This window comes from Genypterus blacodes, unplaced genomic scaffold (assembly GCF_046128005.1).
Source record: "Genypterus blacodes isolate CSIRO-AG114 ecotype Tasmania unplaced genomic scaffold, CSIRO-AGI_Gbla_v1 ptg000218l_1, whole genome shotgun sequence".
Classification (NCBI taxonomy): Eukaryota; Metazoa; Chordata; class Actinopteri; order Ophidiiformes; family Ophidiidae; genus Genypterus; species Genypterus blacodes.
The window spans coordinates 272,445-295,104 of NW_027467017.1; the positions used below are offsets into that span (position 1 = coordinate 272,445).

Here is a 22,660-nt window from a genome sequence, read left to right on the forward strand (position 1 = left end):
GCTGCGACATGGGCGAGAGGAGCGTACGTGAATGTCACCTGTAATGTTTGTGTCTGTTGATGTGGAGGAAGATCAGACCGCCAAACTTCCCTTGGCACGTCGCGTTGCTCTAAGCTAGCAGCTGCTGTTTACTAGCAGGCTTGAAAGAAAAAAGAAGCTCTGTATACTCCCAGAGCGGCTCGGAGCTCACTGGTGAGAAGAGGAGAAGTCGCAGAAGTCCATTAACAAACAAGTCTCACGTCGTTACTCATGTTGAGTCACGGAGGCGCCGCCGTGAAACGTCAATAAACCAGCGAGACAACTGGCTAATCTCCCTCCAAGTGATCACTTCACATAAACATCACAGACCAGAGGCCGAGCGAGCTGAGAGACAAAACAAACATCCCTTCTCTCTAAGTCACGGCGGCAACACGCGCTCCTGCCTGATCCTCGCCATATCTAACAAACATCAGCGGGATGAGAGGCGTTGGCGGCGAGTCGGCTGTTACAGAGGGAAGCAGCTGCTCGGAGCGTCGAGCCCCCGCAGGGACGCCGCCGCCGCCGCCACCGCGTCTGTGTGATTCAGATGGCGTTCAAATCAGGCATACGTGGGATATCAGCCATGTTTGCTCACCGTGCAATCGCCTCACCTGTGGAAGAAGCTGCAGGACGTGAGGAGAATACTGAGGAGGAGTCAGATGAAGAGCAGACAACCCAAAGCTGAGACGCTACAGAAACACACGCGAGACCAGTGAGCAGCAGGAAATCACAAAGCCTTCCTGGAATTCAATGATGGGAGTTGAGAAACATCAAACCCAGAGCCAAATTAGATTTTAGAAAATTCAATTTCAGAGAGAGAGAGAGAGAGAGAGAGAGAGAGAGAGAGAGAGAGAGAGAGAGAGAGAGAGAGAGAGAGAGAGAGAGACGGCTCAGGAAGCTAAAAGGTAAAAACACCTCCACTCCAATAACAAAGACAAACTCATCAGCCTGTCTCCGTTTCTGTCTGTCTCTGTCTCCGTCTGTCTCCGTTTCTGTCTGTCTCTGTCTGTCTGTCTCTCTGTCTCTTTCTGTCTCCGTCTGTCTCCGTTTCTGTCTGTCTCTGTCTGTCTGTCTCTCTGTCTCTTTCTGTCTCCGTCTCTCCTGCCTCCTCCCCGTCTGAACCTAATGATTCCCTATAAATACCTGAGATCAAGGCTGCGTCTGTCAGCGAGCAGGAGGATGACAGAGCGGCGCGAGCAGAGCGGCTGTCTAATGACGACTCTGGTTTCACGGCTGCTGCTCACGGGGAACAAAACAAAAGCTCCTCCAGCTCTGAGCTCCATCACACAGGAAGCTGTTCAGGTCACGGCTTCGGTTTCTGTGGAGCTGAAACCTCATTCTGGCAGTGGGCATCGCAGATAATACCTGAACTACTGCGGACAGAGATGCCGCGTTTCTCCTTCAGGGCTGAGGTATTGAAGCTGTGAGAGTCTGAGATGCAGAGGAGGGGCAACACGTCGCACCAAAGTACAAATGTAATCAATACGGCCGTTTATCTTTCTAATCACATCCAATTATAAATCTAATCACAGAGGGAAACGTGTGTGACGAGAGGAAACGGCTTCATCAGGCAGCGAGACGCCACAGAATCCAGCTCATCACTCCACTCAGTCACTGTCGCACCTCCACACCAACGTAAAGACACACACACACACACACACACACACACACAGAGAAGCTGTTTTCTAAACGTCACTGTGAGCAGCAGAGTTGACTGTTGAATACCTGGTGTTATACTTTATAGGATATATTGTGTTACGGGGTGCTGAAGCAGTTCTAAAGGTGCACCGGAGCGATCTGTTGGGACTTTGTGCGTTTGTTTAGTCCATTTGGAGGAGATTTCTGCCTGCGTGCTGCGTTTGCTCTTCCTCGTCCGTTCATTCTGCCACAGCAGATTCTCCTCACGCAGCCACTTTGTCCCGCCTGTCGCCCGTTTTCCAGCTACGCTTCCACTTCTGCTCGGTCCAACCGCTTGTAAAAACGTCCGGCTGCAAATGAGCGTAAACCTGCTTTGTTAGCCTTACTTCCTGTCCGGCTGCTGGACAGCTCAGGCCATCAGGGTTTCGGGGGTTGGGACAGATTTTGATGGATGAGTTTCCAACAAGCTGCATTTTCCTCTCAGCTTTTCTTCCTGATCCCTATCAGCTGATCTGAGCCGGTCTGACTGTAGACCGTGTGGCTCTCAGGGTTAGGCTTAGGCTTAGTTAACACTTGGAGGGGAAAGACTTTATTAAGAGTGTGTCTCCGTCCCTTATGTGTCTGTGGAACACTTACTGCTTATCCACTTGGCGTTGGGGTCATGAACCTTGAGGTGTTTGTTGAAGAGGTCGCCGATGGTCACCTTCCCCTTCAGCGCCAGGCGGTCGTCCTCCCCTGCAGCACAAACAAGAGCGTCGTCAGCATACAAAGAGACAAACACACATGACCTGATCAGTTCAACAACGTTGTCCCGCAGACCGCAAACTGTTTAAAGAGCAAAAAACCAGGTCAGATCTTCCTCAGGGCTTTGATGAAGACGAGCACAGCTTCATCAGGAGTGTCCTGCAGTTCAGTCTCATTTCACCTGGGTGTGTGCGGCCGGAGGCCAAAGACTGCTTGATTACTTTTCCTCCTGTTCCAATTGAGGAAATTTGACTTTGGGTCGCATCAGCAGGTTTGTAGTCCGGAGCTTTAACACGTGTTCATGGATCCACACGGGTCCCTTCAAAGACCTACAGACCTGAAGAGAAGAAGACACGCTGCCAAGTCTACCAGCAGACTGGTTTACATGTTAGACACAGAGTCTCGCCGGCATGTTAGCCTCATGCAGACCAACTGGACTTATACCGTGAGGCTTTGTGTCTCCTGCAGACACCTTGACAGGGTTTGGTGGACATGTTGGTTGCTTTGGAGATCGAACCGCTGATGTTGCTGCAGGAGAGGAGTCTGTTCCGTGTTTGAAGTCAGCGTCGGCGCCGCAGCTGTCATTTTACACTGCAAGATAACATATTTGGCTCCGACAGCGACGCCGGGAAGCAATTTCTTCCGTTTGAGAACGCAGAGGAACGAGACGGCACAAAGGAAGAGGAGATGAAGGGAAGAGCGGGAGGAATAAGAACGTCTCCTGAACATTTCCCCATTAACGGCTGCATTTCAGCGAGGATCAGGGCTGTGGCGTTCCTGCTCAAGCCGTCCGTCTGCACCAAACATCACAGAGCATATTCAGACGTCAGACAGGAAGTTGCACAGATGTGTTTATCTGTCTGAGCCTCTGAAACTTCCACAGTCCCACCTATGAAGCCATATGTGCCATCTTTGTGTGCGCTTAAGGTCGCGTCGTGTCGTGTGTGTCTCCTGCGCCCCACACGCTGACGTTTCAGGGCATAAACAGCGATTTTACGACGCTGCTGAAAGCCAGATTTATGAGCGGCCAGCGAGACGACGCGGCCGAGTTTGAGTTTGAGAGCGCTGAGAGTTAAACATTTCACTGCTAGGGCGACGCGGGCGCTCAGTCAGATGAAGCACGAGCCCGTCTACGATCCAAGGTGTCTCTGTGTGTGTGAGCTGGGTGACAACACACTGGTTGTCAGGTGCAGTTAGAGGGTGGCAGGGGAACATCCATGATCACACACACACACACACACACACAGACCCCCACACACACACACACCTCATTACCTGCGTCGGCGATGACAGGAAATCATATCCAAGGACACAGCCATTGTTGTCTTAGTAACTGAATTGTATTGGCGATGATATTGAGTGATTTGGCGGCGGCGGCGTATGAAAGCACATCAGGGGCGTAAGGAGCCCGAGGACTGACAGACGGGCTTCTGATTAAACCTTCATGAGAATATGCAAACGCCAAGCCTGAAGGTCAGAGACAAACCCAAGCCCCGCAAGGTGTGTATGTGTGAGTGTGTGTGTGTGAGTGTGTGTGTGTGTGTGTGTCAGCAGGACTCACCGCCTCTGCTCAGTCATAATCATAACGACACATGTACACCGACAAAACTACAGAGCTTTGACTCGACCATGTCGTTAGTACAGCGCCACCATCAGGCCGACCAGCGGCTACACTGCATGGGAGAACACCACTGGAACCACTGGAACCACTGGAACTGGAACTGTAGTGAAATACTGTGTGTACTCCTGTGCACGACTGGACTAAACCAGTTCTCAGAGCGCACTGAGGACTCATACTTCATTCTTCTGACCTTCACAGATTACCATCGTGACAAACTGTGACATCACAGCCACTGCATCAACATGAACCCCCCCCCCCCCCCCCCACACACACACACACACACACACACACACACCCACACAGACTCGTGCGTTGTCATGGGCGTGTGTTGATATCGACTGTGAGAGCTAATGGGCATGTCTGTGCATGATAATGGCCCAGTAAACACGTCGTTGTGCGGCTGCACGGTGGCGCTGCGTACTTGGTGTCAACAGGATGACGGAGGTGACGATCAGCGAGCAGATGACCAGAATGACAAGAAGGGCGATCGCTATTCCTTTCCAGTTCCTCTGCGGAGGGTTGCTGCCCACCAGCTCCTGCAGAGAGAGAGAGAGAGAGAGAGAGAGAGAGAGAGAGAGAGAGAGAGAGGGAGGAAGAGGAGGGCACGGTCAGACATGCTGAAGGGAGACGAGTCAGATTAGGATTTACAGGACAAAAAAAGTAACGAAAACACGATCAGACAAGCAAGAGAGGATAAATACCCAGAGGGAGGGGGAAGAGGTTTAAGACGAGGGAACAGTGAGGAAGAGAGGAGCTGTGAGAGGAAGGAACCTGGGGGTTTCAGCAAGGACGAATATGAGACAGTAGCAGCTTCCAGGAAGGCAGCAACGAGGGGAGGAGGAGGAGGAGGAGGAGGAGGAGGAAACCTAGATGAGCCGAGCGTCGGCCTGCAAACCAAGGTGACGGATATAAAGTGAGCGCTGACGACAACGCTGAAGAGGCTCAAACCCATCAGAAACAAACAAACTCAACTGGGAGAAACCTTCAGGCGTTTCTGTGAGACAACTAAAACCGTAAAGAAATTAACTCCCAGCGGTTTAATTTGACCTGAAACAACAAAGGGATTTCAAAGAAATGAATGTGGAACCAAAGCAAAGTACGGCCGCAAGCTAGCAAAGCAGAGGAGCGGCGTTTAATGCAGAGCTGAGGAAACGCACGAGGCGGCAACAACCTGCATGTGCTTCAAACAGGAAGGAGGAAGAAGACTCCACCTCAGCCTAAAGCTTCATGTGTGCTACGTACTGCACTCTGCTACGCAAAGACGACCGAAACGTGTCACCACCTTCATGCGTTGACGCTCACGAGGGTCCAAGAACGACGACCTACAGCCGCCAACCGCCACCGCAAAGAACCCGTCACCTTAGCCCTCCGTCTGGTCTGGCAGGTGCAGCGATAACTGCCATGGCAACCACAACAGCAAACAAAAGGGACGGCTCACAAGGAGTTAAATCCCCAAAACTATTAGAGAAGGATTAAGGAGTTGTTAATTAGTTTACAGAGGATAAAGGAGTGAAGCCGGCCGTGTGCTTGAGGGAGCCGTGGCCATGAAAACACAGCAGGGCATTAACGGAGCTGAATGGCCGATCTGTGAAGCAAACCTTTTAGTGACCTGGTTGGCACCTTAATTGAAAGGAGCCAGACACATCATTAGACTGCAGATAAGAGCGGCCGGGCCATTTAGAGCCAGAGTGGCCATTAGCCACGTTCATCAACACAGGGGCCGCTTAGTTAGCCGACACGCCAGGGTGGCACAAGTGGACAAACACAAGGCGGTGGACCCAGCAGAGCCACCGCCACCTTCCTAATCCACCTCACTGCTGGGCCAACAGCCACCCAATGTCAACTTTTATTTTGGCGGGTCAGCATGCGTCTGGTGTGAAATGAGAAATTGCGATAAAAGAAGTTGTTTTATTTTGTAAAACGGCGGCCGCTCCACCTGAGCTCCGTCATCGTGTACGGGAGGATCTCACAGTCGTCAGTGTGGAGTCTGGAGCTGCAGTGGGGGGGCGGGGGGGGGGGCTACACCTTCACAGTCTCACAGTTTGGACTTGAAATGAACCTCAAACTTTATGGAGCCGCTCTCTCTCTATGAGCTGTGATATAAAACAGCCCGGGGCCAATTATCACGCCATGAAGAGATCCATAAACATAAACAACAAACATGCTGGGTCATGAGTTTACTTCTATTTGCTCCGCCGGGTCCATTGACGCATTGATGAAACACAATGATGCGTGCATGAGCTGACAATCTATAATATCTGTAATATGATTGGATTCCCCCCCCCCTCCCTTCCCCCTCTTTGTTCTGTGCTGAGCCATCTATCTGGAATATTCTCTTTCTTCTGCAGGAATTAAAATCCTCCTGCAGGTTCGGATGAAAGCCTGGCGCGGAGCCGGCCGGTGGCTGTGCCGATCGATACGGCGTGCGACGGCTCAGAGTCCTGCAGCGGATTTCCGACGAGGAGAGCGCTCAGGATATCGAGTGAAAAATGGAAAGCAACAGGACAAAAAACCGCAAGATCAATTTGAGCAACAGCTGAGTGATGACTGTGTCTAATGTACACACACTTCTACTCCCTCTTGCTCCAGCACCACTGTGCACACTGAGCGTTCCCCAATCAGCTCCTGCTATTTTCTGGTTGAAATGTTTAAAACTATTCAAACTCAGGCTCTCTCACACACACACACACACACACACACACACACACACATACACACACACACAGAGGAGGAGTTATTTGTATTAAAGCTGCTTCAACTTCAACCTGAGAAAAAGCCCAAAAGCCCAGGCCGTCCCATGAACATGAGGTCACTGTGGAGCTTCAGCTGAGCTCAGAGAGACGTTCACACAAACTCACAGTGGAGTCTTCAAGTGGAGCGAAAACAATTTAGTCAGAGTAAAATGGGCCGCTCCTCTAAACGTCCGTGCAATTTGGTTCCATTATCGCTTTGAATCAACACAGCTGCTGCTGGACAACGTGTGGAATCTCAGCCCGACGAAACTCTGTGCCAGGTAAAGATTCTCTCTGCAGATTGAAGCATTTTATCAGTGGAAGGAAGAAGCCTCGGCAAAATGAGCTTCAGGTACAAACAGCCACACACTGATGAGCGCACAAGCACAAAGCTGCCAGCCTCACTGTCACACAACGCTCTGGATTCATACACACAAACACATTCACTGAACAAGGCCTAAAGCCGTTCAGAAAACAGGCAAAGGCTAAGCTAATGCTGCTATCTGATGGTTGAGCTCAGCACTATTTGTCTCACATGTGTTGTCTTTCACAACTTGGACATTGCAAACAACCAGTTGGCGATGCTGAATCTACAAGTTGTAAGCTAAAGTAAACAGTTTGGACGTACGCGACCCGTTCACCTTTGCTAACTCGATTCATTTGTTCTTGCAGAAGAGAAACTATTCTGTGGATTTCTTTACATAAAAGAACTAAAGCAGCGATTTAACCTCCTGCGTCTCCATGTTGAGGCCAATATTGTCTCCCCCTTTCTCCCATTTAACACACACACACACACACACACACACACACACACACACACACACACACAGATTTGACGTCCACTTAGCATTTTCTTGGCTCTACGACATGCAACAGCTGGCTAACGTGTTTTTCCGTTACCTGACACGCCCCTCACAGCGAGTCAGTACAGTTACCCCGATGCTAATTAACGTCAGAGAGAAGGAGCAGTGATTTTCTATGAGTCACCCTGGGTCATGTTGAGCTCCCTGCCTGTGATCCATACCTCAGCAGGAGAGAGGCATGAAGAAAAAGGCCCGTTCTCTGTAAATCTGCCGGCGGGAGAACAGAAACCATACCAGGCTACGACATGTGCGTCCTTCTGCGCTACGCTCACAGGAAACAACGGTAATCACTTATTCAAGGCGAGTAGGGCTGCGGACCCCAGCGCTAAACCTTGCCTAACCTTCCCCCATCATGCCTCTGTGATCCGTAATTACAATAATGATTGGACTAATTAGCTAGACCTTGTGGGCTGGAGTAATAAAAAGGCGATTACAACGGACTACAGAAGCAGAAGGTCGAAACCGAGCACCAAGGAGACAGGAAGCAGCCTGCGAGTGCAAGTTTGACTGACGGAAACTTCACTGACAGAACAGCCCGAAGCTTGACCAAAACATTCAAGAGAGGATCTGAGCCCATTGTGATCTGAATGAATCAACTCATTGGTGATTGTTTGAGCGAAGTCTGTGTGTGTGCGTGTGCGTGTGTGTGTGTGTGTGTACTGAAGGAACAAACGATAACCAGGCTCCAGCTTCAGTAGCAGAATACACCGCTACTTGAATGGCGTTGCTAAAAATACAGCGTTATCCTTCAGAATTGCAAGCTTAACATGCGAAACTCCACCATCAGGGCCGACTCGTGCTTCTCTGGAGCCACTGCTGTCCACAGAGCCTGCTAGTGACAGAGAGACTGTTGGAGTGTTCAAAGAGTCGTTATGTGGCTACGTGGGTATACTTTGTAGGGTTTGTAGCTTTACCTAAAAGTACAAAGATTAACAAACAGCCTAAATTGCCTCAGTGAATGTATAAGCGATTGTCAAGTATGGATCGGTGTGGCAGTGACGGAGCTTGTATTCTTGAGACGATGCTTATTTGTAGGTTCGTAGGTAGTTCATTTGTACCAGAGGTAGGTCTCTGTACCAGACCTTATGAATGTAACGCTGCGGCTGGACATAATGACAGCAACAGTGATCAGGAGTCAAGAAGGAGAGCACGCAAAGAGTCTCAGCAAGAAAGAGGAGAAAAGGAAAAATCAGTCCAGAGCATTGGACTGGTATTGTTAAGGTGGACGTACATGTTTATGAACGGCTCACGGGTGGGAGAATGAGGGGAATGGCAGATGATGAATGAGAGAAAGCGTTGGCGTGATGCTGGAGGAACACCGGTGACGGGCCACAGACTGCTCAATGTACACAACACAGCAGCTGATGAGTCACTCTGTTAAAAGCAGCGGCTCACACACACACTTACATTTTCCACCGCCGGCTGGAATTCATCCAGCGAGCCCCGAGGAGCCTGCAAGCCAGCGAGGGAATGTCAGGACGCTGATGTTTACAGATAAACGGGGGTGAAGCCTCACGCTCCTGTCAGGCACACAGGAGTCCCTCAGAGCACAAACGCAAACCATAAACAATTACAAAAACAACTGGTTAAAGCATCTGCAGGGACGAGGTCATCTCTGAGCACGGGGTTGAGACTTTGATCCCGAAGGAGGCGAGATGAACGAGCAGCCGGAGGATCAGAGACGTGCTGACTGAGACGCATCACAGATCAACAACTGAGCTACGGACTTCAGTCATCGGTCTCCAGCAGCACCGGGGAGAGAGCGCGACCACGGCCCAGAAGTCGTTGGGAAGAAGTTGAGCAAAACTGGAGCCCCGACACGATCAGACAACGTGTGTGACAAAAGAGACTGGAGAGAGGATTTTATATTATATTTATATTATATATATATTATTATTATTATTATATTATATTATATTATATTATATATTATTATATATTATTATTACGATCATTTGGCAGACGCTTTTATCCAAAGCGACTTACATTACATTACCACCCTTCGCAGAGAGGGGAGCAATTGAGGGTTCGGTGCCTTGCTCAGGGGCACCTCGGCAGGGGCTCGAACCGGCGACCCTCCGGTTCCCAAGCGGAAGCTCTACCCACTGAGCCACTGCCTCCAACATTTCAACAAGAACTGGCAAACTGCAAAGCAATTCTGATCCTGGGCTGATGAAGAAGAGGCAGCAGTCTTCGATGATAGAACATTAAGCACAGAGGGGCCCGGTCTATTCTCTGGAGAAGTCTGTTTTTTGGTAATGGTGTGTGATAAATGCTTCCAAACGACTTCACAACACACTCAGCTTCCCCGCACGTCGCCGCAGGACGGGTGTCATTCCAGCCCATGGTTACAGAGCAGGAATGGGAATCTAATCCTTCTCTCCGCCTCTTCCTCCCTCCACTCAGACCGACTGATCCCAAACCTCCTCTCTTCTTGTTCCAGGTTCCTGCTGTGAGCTTCTTTGCTTTCACCGGTCGACTAACTTCACCGCTGCGTCGCTGCTTTGTTGTCATTAAACTAGGAGGCAGAGTCCTACGGTAAATCAACAAGCTGTTACTCGTGGCGGGAGAAGTCATTCCCTGCTGGTCAACCGGTGTGTGTGTTGTGTGTGTGTGTGTGTGTTGAGCTTCTCCTTGCTGGGTTTGTTTGATTCACAAGTGAACCTCTTCCAGTCCGTTAGAGATGCACGGAGGGCGCCGCCCGCAGCTGACCTCTCTCTGCACTAAATCACGTCTCTGTAAACCACCGCACACACACACACACACACACACACACACACAGGGCCTGCCAGAGTGCGTGAGTGTGTTTGACGCAGCTCTGGAGACACAGCAGACACAACGCCGCCGGCATGAGATCAGATTGAGGCCTGGAATATTTGCCATCTTTATCCAAACACGTATTTAAGTATCAGACTGCAACGACCGACTTTACATCTTTGATTCCACTCTGATTCAAGCAAATCATCCATTTCTTCACAACAGAACCGTGGAATCTAGATCTACTACTTTGTACCACAGGGTGCCATCATCAGCACCATGGATACACTTCATCACACATCAACCAATCACACAACAGATGCGTACATTAACCCCTGTGTGTCTTCTGACAGTCACAGGCAAAACAGACGTTTACGTGCAATTGAGCATTTCGCAGAGGCAATTAATCAAATCCATTCTGTACCGCTTTGCCTTGTCACTATGGAAACTGGGTGATTGGGCTCGTTATCGGCAGGCGTCCCCTATACTTAGCTCCTCTGCTCGCCGAACACGCATTATGACACCGAACGTGCCAGGGGAAACGTCTCCTCCATGCATAATGGATGAAGGAGAATCTTTGTTTCTTTTTTGTCAGCCTCCACTCAGTCGGCTTCTTCAGGAAACAAGAACAACACCAGGGTTTCTCCTCATTTCATCACTCTGTATGTGGCGGCGTTCTGTTCGCCGAGGCTAAACTGAATCCAGAAACGTGGGAACGCGCCGGAGCTGAATCTCAAATCTCCCTTCATCTCCAAACATCACAAGCACAGAGAGAAGAGAGAGACGAGAGAGAGAGAGGAGAGAGAGGAGAGAGAGGAGAGAGGAGAGAGAGAAGAGAGAGGAGAGAGGGAAGAGAGAGGAGAGAGAGGAGAGAGACGAGAGAGGAGAGAGAGAAGAGAGAGGAGAGAGAGAAGAGAGAGGAGAGAGAAGAGAGAGAAGAGAGAGAAGAGAGAGGAGAGAGAGAAGAGAGAGAAGAGAGAGGAGAGAGAAGAGAGAGAAGAGAGAGGAGAGAGAAGAGAGAGAAGAGAGAGGAGAGAGAAGAGAGAGGAGAGAAGAGAGAGGAGAGAGAGAGAGAGGAGAGAGAAGAGAGAGAAGAGAGAGGAGAGAGAGGAGAGAGAGGAGAGAGACGTGAGAGGAGACCCTTCAGATGCTCCTACAGGCCCAAAACAAGCGGTGCACCTTCATCCTACTAACTATGTTATGTCCGTGTGTACAGACAGGCGAGGGCGTGGACTCCAGCAGGAAACACAACCTTACTATCCGTCTATGTTCTCCTTATCCGGTATTATACACTAACATCTAACACAAAAGATGTGTTAGAGAGACAAAAGAGACAAAACGCGTACAGCGAGGTTCAACCGGCCTCTTCCTCCTCTTCCTCTCATTCATAAAGCTCTCATCTTCGTCTAAGAGGGAGAAACCATCGACCTGCGCCATCACCGCTTTCACGCCTCAGCGCCTGTCTGGTAGCCACAGTGTCTCCGCTCACACATTCCAGCTGCAAGCCGGAGAGCGGAGGAGAAGCAGGAGGAGAGAGAAGCCTCGTCCCCTCAGTCCACGCTGAGGCTGATTGGTATTCAGCCGGCAAGAGCTCCTGGCTGAAACGCAGAGAACCTGAGTGGCGTCTTTCCCCACTGTTCTTATCGCTCAGCTTTCATTCCACAACGCACACTCGTCACGCCACTCCAGCCAAATAGACTGCTGTCATGGAAACAATACGCGCCGGTTGAGAGACTCACTTCCTGGAGAATGAGACGGCCCAGCGGCCTCGGAGCCTCCCACCCAACACACACACACACACACACACACAAGGGCCCGGTGGATCTTCCTGTTCACTTCACCTCGCCTCACACTCCTCTCTCAAAACTGCCCACACCCAGCCGCCACACCCGCGTTACACAACCACGGCGACTTTAAGGCACGGTGAGAGGTGAGACCAGGACTCGGACCTCAGCTCCTGAGCCTCAGACGCACGGATCCCCCGCCTGTGGGCCGGCGTGCGCGGGCCCTTTCCCATTCCTCTCCTTTGAATCGTGGCGTGCGTCGCTTTGTTTGTTCCCCCCTGATGTTGTGTTTCCGTAGCGACCCTGTCAAAGGCACAACATCATTCACCGCTCACCCTTCCGTGCGGCCACCTGTTGTTTCTGCCGCAGAGCGATTGTTCAGCCGGAAGTGGGCGAGCGGTGCGGCGCGTGCCAGAGCAGCTGCTTCAGTGTTTAACCCCTCGCATTCATTTCATCATCTGTGCTTAGGGTTTCTGTGCAATTCACCGATTTACTGCATAATGCATGAGCACACACACACACACACACACACACACACACACACACACACACACACACACACACACACACACACACACACTCAACACAGCTGTGAACCATGCAGGCTCAATATAAACACCATGTTACATCACAGAGGGGGGGTGTGTGTGTGTGTGTGTGTGTGTGTGTGTGTGTGTGTGTGTGTGTGTGTGTGTGTGGAAGAGGGGGGGAGTCATGAGTCTGTTCATGAGCTCAGTGTCTTTTGTGTTCATACTACTTCAACCATTAGGTTAAAGTTCCATACATCACACACACACACACACACACCCCTCTGTTCTCACACACCCTGAGGCAGAGGCTCGTCTGATGAAGGTCGAGGTCAGACTGAGGTCAACATAAATGGACAGAAACCAGTAAAGTGTGTTTGGGTGCAGCAGTTTGAGCACAAAGCAGAATTTGTTGTTGAATATGCTGAACAATGAGGAGCAAAGGGAGAGGAGAGCGTCAGAGATCTGTCTCCTGTCCTTCCTTCCTTCCTCTCCTCCCTCCTCCCTCCACCTTTCCTCCGGCTCTAACACATGAGGGTCCATTCACAGACCTACAGGCCTGAAGAGAAGCACTCACATCTACACACAACTTACAGAGGAACAACATCAGCAGGCTGTAAGTTCCCCCTCAATCATTAAATCTTCTAAAATCCCTTTTAAACGACTGAACTCTTCCTCAGGGACTCCACAGAGGCAGATTGCTCCTGGTCAGCTTTTTATTGCCGACGTGCTGATGAGTTAGAAAGTGCACGCTCCACGTCTCGCCCACAGCTGCTCGCTCATCGCTCCATTCAGCACACACACACACACACACACACACACACACACACACTCGCCCGCAATGGGCTGCGGCCCGGACGTATCGGCACGGCGACGACAAACCAGGGAATCGTTTCCTGACTTAAGGGCTTCTTTGGAACCGCACCGCCTCCACACACACACACACACACACACACACACACACACACACACACACACACACACACATCTCTGCTTTCTTTGTTATGACCGGCAAAACCACAGAGTGTGTGTGTGTGTGTGTGTGTGTGTGTGTGTGAGAGAGAGCCAGAGAGCCAGAGAGACAGACAGAGACAGAGAGAGAGACAGTGTGCTTTTGTCTCTGCTGCAGCTCTTTGCTCTAAGAAGGACGATGGAAAAATGGGATGAACCCTTCTCTCTCCACACACACACACACACACACACACACACACACAGACACACACACACACCCTCTCACTCCTCTGCACAGACTGCAGATGTAAACACGGGAGCTGAGAGAATTTGTATCGTTTGAAATCCAAGAGTGTCTTTAGGTTGCAGTGCTTGACTCGTCTGTTCACTGCTTACAATAAAGGCAGAGGCAGGAGAGAATACACCCAGCAGTTCATGAATTGTGTGTGTGTGTGTGTCTGTGTGTGTGTGTGTGTGTGTGTGTGTGTGTGTGTGTGTGTGTGGAGCTGCTGTGAGTTTTGCACCTCCTGTTCGATTGTATTTAAGCCACCGGGGAGCGCAGGGTGATGTCAATATATACACACAGAAAAGGCCGTTAACAAGCTTTTTGTTCATGCGTGAGGCCTCTCCCTCTCCTGCTGAAGTCAATAACACACACACACGCACACACACACACACACACACACACACACACACACACACACACACGAGGCACCAGAGGGGGGGGGGGGAAGTATCGACGCCGCTTCGTCAATTTGCCAATCAAGTTAATTGAGACTCCACGGCACCGACTGATCCGCTTAAGAGCAGAGTGGAGGTTACATCAGGGTGAGAGGCAGAGAGACAGGGACCTGAGGGACCTGAGGGGAGAAGCTGAGACCGAGCCACATCACAGTCAATGTTACTAAAGTAAACATTATGTTAGAGCCATAGACAACCACTCAGACTGCCTGTCCGCCACTTGATGGCAGCATAAACTAAGGATGGTACAGCAGCCTTCAAAACAAAACGCTCACTACCACAAGAGCTGGATCAGCAGGATCTGGATCAGCAGGATCTGGATCAGCTGGGTCTGGATCAGCTGGGTCTGGATCAGCTGGGTCTGGATCAGCTGGGTCTGGATCTGCTCTATGTCTCCAGGCAGAGCCCAGTGTCTAGCAGAGCTACAAACACACAGCTAGCAGCATCATGTAGCTGAGACAGAGCTGATGTTTAGTTCTGCTATTAAAGTCTTTAGTTTTAAGAGCACACAGATTCATGTTTCAGCCCTGATTGGTCCTTTCATTCTGTAATAGGTTGACATCTGCGTGATGAACAGGTGTCTGCAGGTCTCAGGCCCCTCCCCCAGCCAGAGCCATGGATCAAATCAGCCTGTTTCCCCTCAACACGCACAGCAGTGAGAGAAGAAGTGTCTTTGTAAACATGAAGCACTGCAGATGTGTCAGAAGAGGAACATAAGAGTGTGTGAATGTGTAATAAGGTTCCCACAGTGGGTCAGACAGTCAATCCACCCTCAGATCACACAAACGCACAATGGCAGCTGTAACCGTCACCATAACAACATGCTGACATATCTAGTTGTGATCCCCGCTCTGTTTTTGCCCGTTACCTCTCTCACTTCCTCTCACTCAGCGCTGTCATCGCCGCAGTAAAGCAAAGAGAGGAGTTGCTCAAATGATTTGCCGCTGTCAGCCGTGATGAAGTTTGTTAGCGGGCGGTCACAGCAGAGTGGAGCGTCTGATGCCGTTAAGCGGCGCCGCGACAGCTCCGCCAGGAAATAATAGACATTATTATTATTGAAACGACAGAATATGAAATCAACATTTGTAGCCATTCCAATGAAAACAACGCCCTCCCCTTAGCCTGCACACTGAGTAACAACCAGCTGTCAAACTTACTGCCTGAAAGGAGCACGGCAGCTATTTCTCTCCACAGAGGAGACGCCGTCCGTCTCATAAAGAGGGATCACGGCTCCACGAGACGCCGCTGGCCGCTCTGTGAGTGGAGGGCAGGAAGTGATTCTGCCTGAACAGAGAAATGTGGCGAAACAAGAGGAAACCACGAGGACAGAGAGACGGAGCTGTCAGTCATAATAATGAGGATGATGATGTTAAGGATGAAGCTCCTTTCATGCTGTAGATGAAGAAACACAAATAAAAAGGTGTGAATCTTTGCTCACAAGCCGATGCATGAATTTAGTAAAAGGCCTGAAGGAAATGAATTACAGGCTGTGAGTGGAGCACCAAAGTCATCATGATCAATTTTACTGTTTCAGGTCAGAGCGGTTGAATCAGCACGTAGAAAAAAAATAAAATAAATTGATTCATTCGTTGAAACATAAAGACAAAAAAAAAAAAAAAAAAAAAAAAAAAAAAAAAAAGAATGAATTGCAAATTGAGCAACAACGTATGATACCAAGTCTGAAACGGGCTCATCAGCAGAGCGTCACTCTGGTGGTGGACCACAGTGGGAAGGAGGGAAGGAGGAGCCACACCTTTGAGGGGGGTGGGGGGACACACACTACATGGTGATGACCACTGAGGGCCGCGCCTCCTGGTGAGAAGATGCATCTTTGATCTAGTCCGGTTGGATCACACACCTTGTTTCTGCTGCACAAACAGCGAGGCCGCTCGATGCGTTCAGGCGCCGCCCGCCTCAGACGACAGCAGGCGGAGTGATAAAGCGAGAGAACTCTACAACTTCACGCTACAAAAACTGTTTGGAGAGCAAATGAATTTCTCTGAGGGCTATTTTGGGTTTAGAAAATGAAAACACACACACACACACACACACACACACACACACACACACAAGGCCTGAATGAACTCAGTTGAAGAAGAAGAAATATGCAGAAGATGTCAAAGTTGTGTTTCTCCTGCGGGGCTGAAGTGGTTAATGTTTCTGACACAGAGCCTCTGTGAGTCTGAGTGGCTGCTTTCAGTCTCTACAAAACAAAGGATCTCCAATATCTCAAGTGAGCTGAAACCAAAGCAAAGGCCACAGACTCCCCAGGTGTCTGCTCTCACTTCAGATGAGCCAGAGTTCTTTATGCATCTTTAAAGGCCGTGAAGAAGAAAAGACCGCTGCAATGACTTCATCTCAAAGACGAGCTGTGGGAACGAGGTGGCCTTCAAACCTGATCTCCAGGTCCGGCTACAGGCGCCTCCTCTAATTGGGAACTTTATTGATTTCCGGGCCGTGGTCACGCCTGAGGTGACCTTCTGTTTGAGAATAAGTGCTCCATTAGAGGGTTAACTCAGGCCCCTGCTGGGGAGCTCACACACCGTTATTGCCCAATAAGGATCCCCGGGCAGTAAAGGCAGCGACCCCGCTCTGATGTGTGGGGCGGGGGGGCTCTCCGCACTGCGGGGGCTCATCATCCAACCACAGCACTGCTCCTTCACGCTGCACCTCTGGGTCACGCCTGATGAGGTCCACAGACTCTTCACTGCTTCAAATGTGTTTCTGATGAGGTAATCAATGCTTCACCGCTCTGCTCAGCACAAACCATCGCAAGAGGAAACCACAGGTTCATGTTTGTTGTTTTAATCAAACGACCACCAGATATTAAAGTGAAATGCCTGCGATCACACAAATGAATGATTTTCAAGATTTAATCTAAAAGCGTTGTGTGTGTGTGTTCCTCTGTGTGTGTGTGTTCCTCTGTCAGTGTGTAGATGTTCTTCTTCTCCTCTTCAGGTCTGTAGGTCTCTGATGGACCCTTATGGATCCATGATCACGTGTTAGAGCCTCTACATGAAGACAGAAGCTTAGTCACAGACTAATGACTGGTCCCTATGACCTTTGTCCCTAAACCTTTACATGTTGTCATGGATCTCAATCCTATAGTAACTCTGACCTTTGACCCTGAACCCTCTGGATGTTGTCATGTTTGTGTGGCCCGCAGCATTCCTATGGTACCCAAACAGAATGACATCATTACGTTACGGCCCTGACTCCCACTAATGCTCTCTCTCTCTCTCTCTCTCTCTCTCTCTCTCTCTCTCTCTCTCTCTCTCTCTCTCTCTCTCTCTCTCTCTCTCTCTCTCTCTCTCTCTCTCTCTCTCTCTCTCTCTCTCTCTCTCTCTCTCTCTCTCTCTCTCTCTCCAAACATTTCTTGACCGCAGCTCTGAGATTGCGTTCCCCTCCCAAAGCCAAAGCGTCTGCAGCTCTGGCATAATGAGCTGGAAGCGTCGCTCTTGAAAGCGTTTGTTTTGGGATTTTCAGATTAGACATCCTCCACAAGTAAATAGACTTTACTTTGACAGTTAGAGAGCAAGAAAATGAGAATTCACTGTTTGTTTACACAGAATATTGGACTCTGGTGCTGAAGAGTGACTTTCAAGAGACTCAAATCAATGTTTTGCCAGAATGATTCTGACAGTCAGCATCACATATAATTCATCTGTGTAAACGCTCCTGCTTTGGGAATGTGTTCAGATAAGAATGTTCCATTTAAATAAACTGATCAATCAGCTGGACCGCATGAACAGCATTGAACATGAAGGCGTGGCACAGAGGCTCAGACCTGACAGTGGAAGCAGGAAGTCATCACTCAGGTGTCTGAAGGATTCCTCACTCTGATGTCTTCATGTCCTCCAGGGCCAAAGACCATGTTAGTGAGAAGTATTATGATAAGAAAGAAAACTATAAATCAGCTCGTAAACTTCACTCAGTGCAGTCATTTCTTTTATTTTAAAGAGCAAACGACTAAGAGGCGGGGGGGGGGGGGGGGGCCTGTATTTCACTGATAGAAGCAGGAGTGAGGCGTGACGTTTAAGTGAAGTGACGACACCCTGAGGAGCTCTGGGATGAGCTCATCACTAACAGAGCAGAGAGGAGAGGAGAGGAGAGGAGAGGAGAGTAGAGGAGAGAGGAATCCTGGAGAAATGAAAAGCAAACGCAGACGATTCAGGCTGCTGCTAGAAATGCTGTATCATTATTAATAATATCTGTTTTATGTGATAACGGGTTTAAAAACTGCTAATTATCCTTATTATGCTTCTTATTTCAGGGCTTTTCAGAATAATGTTTATTACCAAGACAGCAAACAAACACAAACATGTCTAGTTCCATTCACCGCTATGCATCTTCCATCACGTTGCTGCATTGTGGCGTTTCCAGGTTTACAGTATAACAGACGTGCCGACACCTTTAAACGGGCCAGGCGCTGACTTGCTAATTAGCGCCCTGGGTGGAACGCCAATTCCAGCAAAAGCGCCGGCGAGCCACGTTTACATATCAGCCCGACAACAGGCGAATCAAAAGCCCCAATCAGGCTTCCTGTTGTGTTTGATGGTGGAACAAAGCCGGATGCTGATTTGCTGCTGGGACGCACGGAAATGAGGAACGCACGGTCGCTTAGCGTTTGATTCAGCCGGCGCTTATCAAAAGAAACCGCACCGGCAAGACGGCAGCACGGTTAATGACGCTCGTTTCATTTGGCCGTCTGTGCGTGCGCCGGCGTGCGTGTTTACCTACAGAGCAACGCTCTGGGCCACAGCGTCGCCATAGAAACCAGGCTGCTGCTGGGCATTTGGAGCGAGGCCAGGATATGTCAGGATGAAAGCCAGAGCTTCAGGCACGGCCACTAAACACCACTGAGGAGACGCGTAATGGCTGCCAATATTGTGACTGAGGAGATCAGCAGGAGGGGCGACACTGTTGCTTCTGACCGATTCCTCTCTGCCAAGTCTGCTTTTTATACAGCTAACGGGAAGACGAAGACGAAGAGGAGGAGGAGGAGGAGGAGGAAGCAGGCCAGCAGATGTCAGGATGGAACCGTGAATGAGTCACGACAGACGATAGTGGAGAATGATGAAGTTGCAGCGAGCCGCCTACTTTCACGCTCACATCAGCGTAATGTGATGAGCTGTCGCGTTAAAATCCTTCAGTTGGTCAATTTGGGCGCCGTCACTGTTCCCCGGGCGGTGAGAGTTACGGCAGCCATAACAATAACACTAAAGGTTGGAGGCGATAAATGTCAGCAGGAACACCGGTTGGAAAAGCAGCCGGGCATTGAAAAGCGAGCTCGCTCCTCTTCCTCCGCCCGGCTGAGCTGCCAGATGCCAGCGTGGTCGGGGCAAAGCCTGTGGCCGCCTGTGGGCGAGCGAGCGAGCGAGCGGGGAGGGAAGTGAACCGGTGAACCGTTTAAGCTGGGAGAATAAAATACTTCATATTTCTTTTTCTATCGAGCTCATTCTGACAGTCAGCATCACACACAATACATTGGTTTGTTGAGGAGAGTAACGGCCGCACAGTGAAGAACGTTCAGTCTGTCTTCATGCAGCAGCAACAACTGAGACTGAACTATAAAAACACGTACATGCGTCCTGATGTGTCGAGCTTAGCGTCGCTGCGATCTGACGCCCGCCTGAGTAAGACACAGTCCACACCGTTCCCAGCTCGGCCTCATTCGTGTCCAGGCCTGAACGCAATTACCTGCTTATCGCTCACGACGAGCACTCACTCTCCTTAATGTTTGTCAGCGACGTGGAGGCGGCACCAAGATGACACCGGCGCCTGAGGGGGGAGGGGTTCAACGTTTCAATTAGAGACTCGGGAGGGGGGAACACCGCGCCTCTGATCTCCTTCCCGCCTCACAGCCCCGGGCGTCTAATTAAAGCGGGTCGATAAGAGCAGACAGCACAACAAGCGGAGTGGACTGAGGGAAGCTGCAGGTAAACACATGCTAATGTAGCAAAGATAACGCACACGCTGATCCACGGGCTACAAACATCTCTGACTGCCAGACCATCCAGTCTGAGGAGTGAGAAGTAAAACAGAGCTGCAACCATAGCAACAGGCAGCCGGTGGTTCGGGGTATAATAAACAAAATCTATTTACCTTCAAAACTAAACATTTGACCCGCGCTGACTTCATGTAGCTAACACCAGCATATGAGTTACAACGCTGGACTCACAGCCACGCTCGTTACTGCGGAAACAACCAGCTTGAGTGGTACAACACGCAGTAACCCGGGGCCACATAGAGACACGCTGTCCTGGAAACACCGCCAGGCTGCTGGTTCTTGCAGTTTAACACCGTTTGCTGTCAGATAGGGTGAGACAGGCGGACAGGCAGACACCTGGAGGCTCAGGACGCTCCTGGTGTCCAGGTAACCGTGGAGCTGACGTGGAACAATCCAGGAAAGTAACAGACGTATGAGTCGACTCTCCCTTTCCCCACCTGACCTTTGCTTAAATGAGGCAGTTTAGCAGCAGGTAGAGGGACTCACACACTCACACACACACACACACACACACATGCAAGCACGCACACACACACACGCACACACACCTGGCGTCTGTGCAAACGACCGGCCGTATATCCGTGACCACGATGACATTTAGTTTGACCACCGACCGAGCAGACAGACTGAATATTTATTGCTGCATTAAATCCTCTCCTCCCCTGAAGTTATAAACCTGTTGAGCGGTGGTGCGGCTAAACTATCGGGATGAATCGCCGCCTCGCCACCTCGCCTCTAAACTCCGCTCCGGAGCCGACATCACGGCTCAATCCTCCGTAATCGCCCCTAAGATGAACTGTGGCACAAACATCAGGGCCGTCCAATCCCGCTCCAAATCCAGCTTTGGTGGGGGGAATCGGCCCGTTAGCTATTTGCGTTGAAAAAGTGGATCATCGCCTCGCTCTTTGCTCGTTCGCCCAAACAGCTCATTGGTCTGATTAAGCGGCGGCCACGATGCAACAGAGAGAGAGAGAGAGCGACGACAGAACGAAACAGCTGCAGCAAGCATCATTGTGTCTGTCCATTTATCACAATCTAGTCTTTGTCTCTATGTAATGCTGGATTCTGATTGGTCAGTCACAGCATCGGAGCGTTTATCGGACCTCCCGTCAGTTCACTTCCCCTGCTGAGCCAGCTGGCGACCGGCGCCTCCTGTCACAACGACGAGCCTCGCCGTTTACACCTGAGGAAGGCCCGACTAACGAGGAGGACGTCTCTCTCAGCGTCTCACACGTCTGAGCAACTTTCCCACATGTTGGTTTGTTTCTCCTTCCAGCTTAGCAGACGCTGTGAGCGGCGAGCCAAACGCCGCGTCTGCACGGTTACGCAGACGAGCTTTGTGCACACAGAAGTGGTAGCAGGTGTTGTGTTAGTGTTGTGTTATGCAGATGACGCCCCGCTGTGTTTTGGGTTAAAGTTGCTACGGTAATTAGCATCTGTTTTAGCGCTGATCACTTCACGCGTTCGTCAGCGGGGCGGCGAGGCAACGCCGCCGAGGCAACACGGCCGTGGCAACGCCGCCACACCAGCCAGACTAATCCGCCCTGATTGCACGTCTGCGCAATAGAATAATAAAGTTAAGGCCTTTACATTTCACAGATGCTTCACAGCGCTAAGGTGAGACTTACTTCAGATTCACTGAGAGGAGTCTGGACACAAAACAGGTTTGTGAGAGAAACGCAGTAAAACCACGATTATGGAGATGAACACAAACAAATCACAGCCAGGGATCCAGAACTCGCAGACTCCCAATGACACACACACACACACACACACACACACACACACACACACACACACACACACACTCCGTTAATCAGCTGATCCTCAAATCACACATGGCAACCAAACGCAAACCAACACCCATATGTCTAAGGTCAAATCGGATGGGTTTTTCACTCAACGCGCACGGTGGTGCTACAGTGAGCCTGGTGAGAAGTGGATCAATGTATTTTTCCCATATTTAAAGCATAAATCTGTATGTTTGCATCGAGCAGAAGCCCAGCAGGAACACACACACGCACACACACACACACACACACACACACACACACGCACACACACGTCCCTCTGTGTGTGTGTGTGTGTGTGTATACCTACAGCACACACACTTTACCACCCAGCGCCGTGTGCACGCTTCAAGCTATTTTTCAGTTTGGTGGAGCGTCACAGCAGACAGACGGAGTTTAACTCTTTCAGGTTCTGTTGTCAGTAGTTACCAAAATACACACACACACACACACACGGATTGTAGTGGGTTCAATTTACTAACTA

At 50.2% G+C, this 22,660-nt stretch overlaps 1 protein-coding gene across 1 annotated transcript in view; it reads right to left on the reverse strand.

Annotated features, from left to right (window-relative positions):
* The window catches only part of LOC143016224 (A-type potassium channel modulatory protein DPP6-like), a 52,373-nt gene that overhangs the window by 16,731 nt on the left and 12,982 nt on the right, over positions 1-22,660 (reverse strand). Inside the window, exons 2-3 of the mRNA XM_076170468.1 lie at positions 4,443-4,557; positions 2,293-2,391 (exon numbers count right to left, since the gene is read on the reverse strand). Of these exons, the coding sequence (XP_076026583.1) occupies positions 2,293-2,391; positions 4,443-4,557 (214 nt within the window). The remainder of the gene's footprint in view (positions 1-2,292; positions 2,392-4,442; positions 4,558-22,660) is intronic.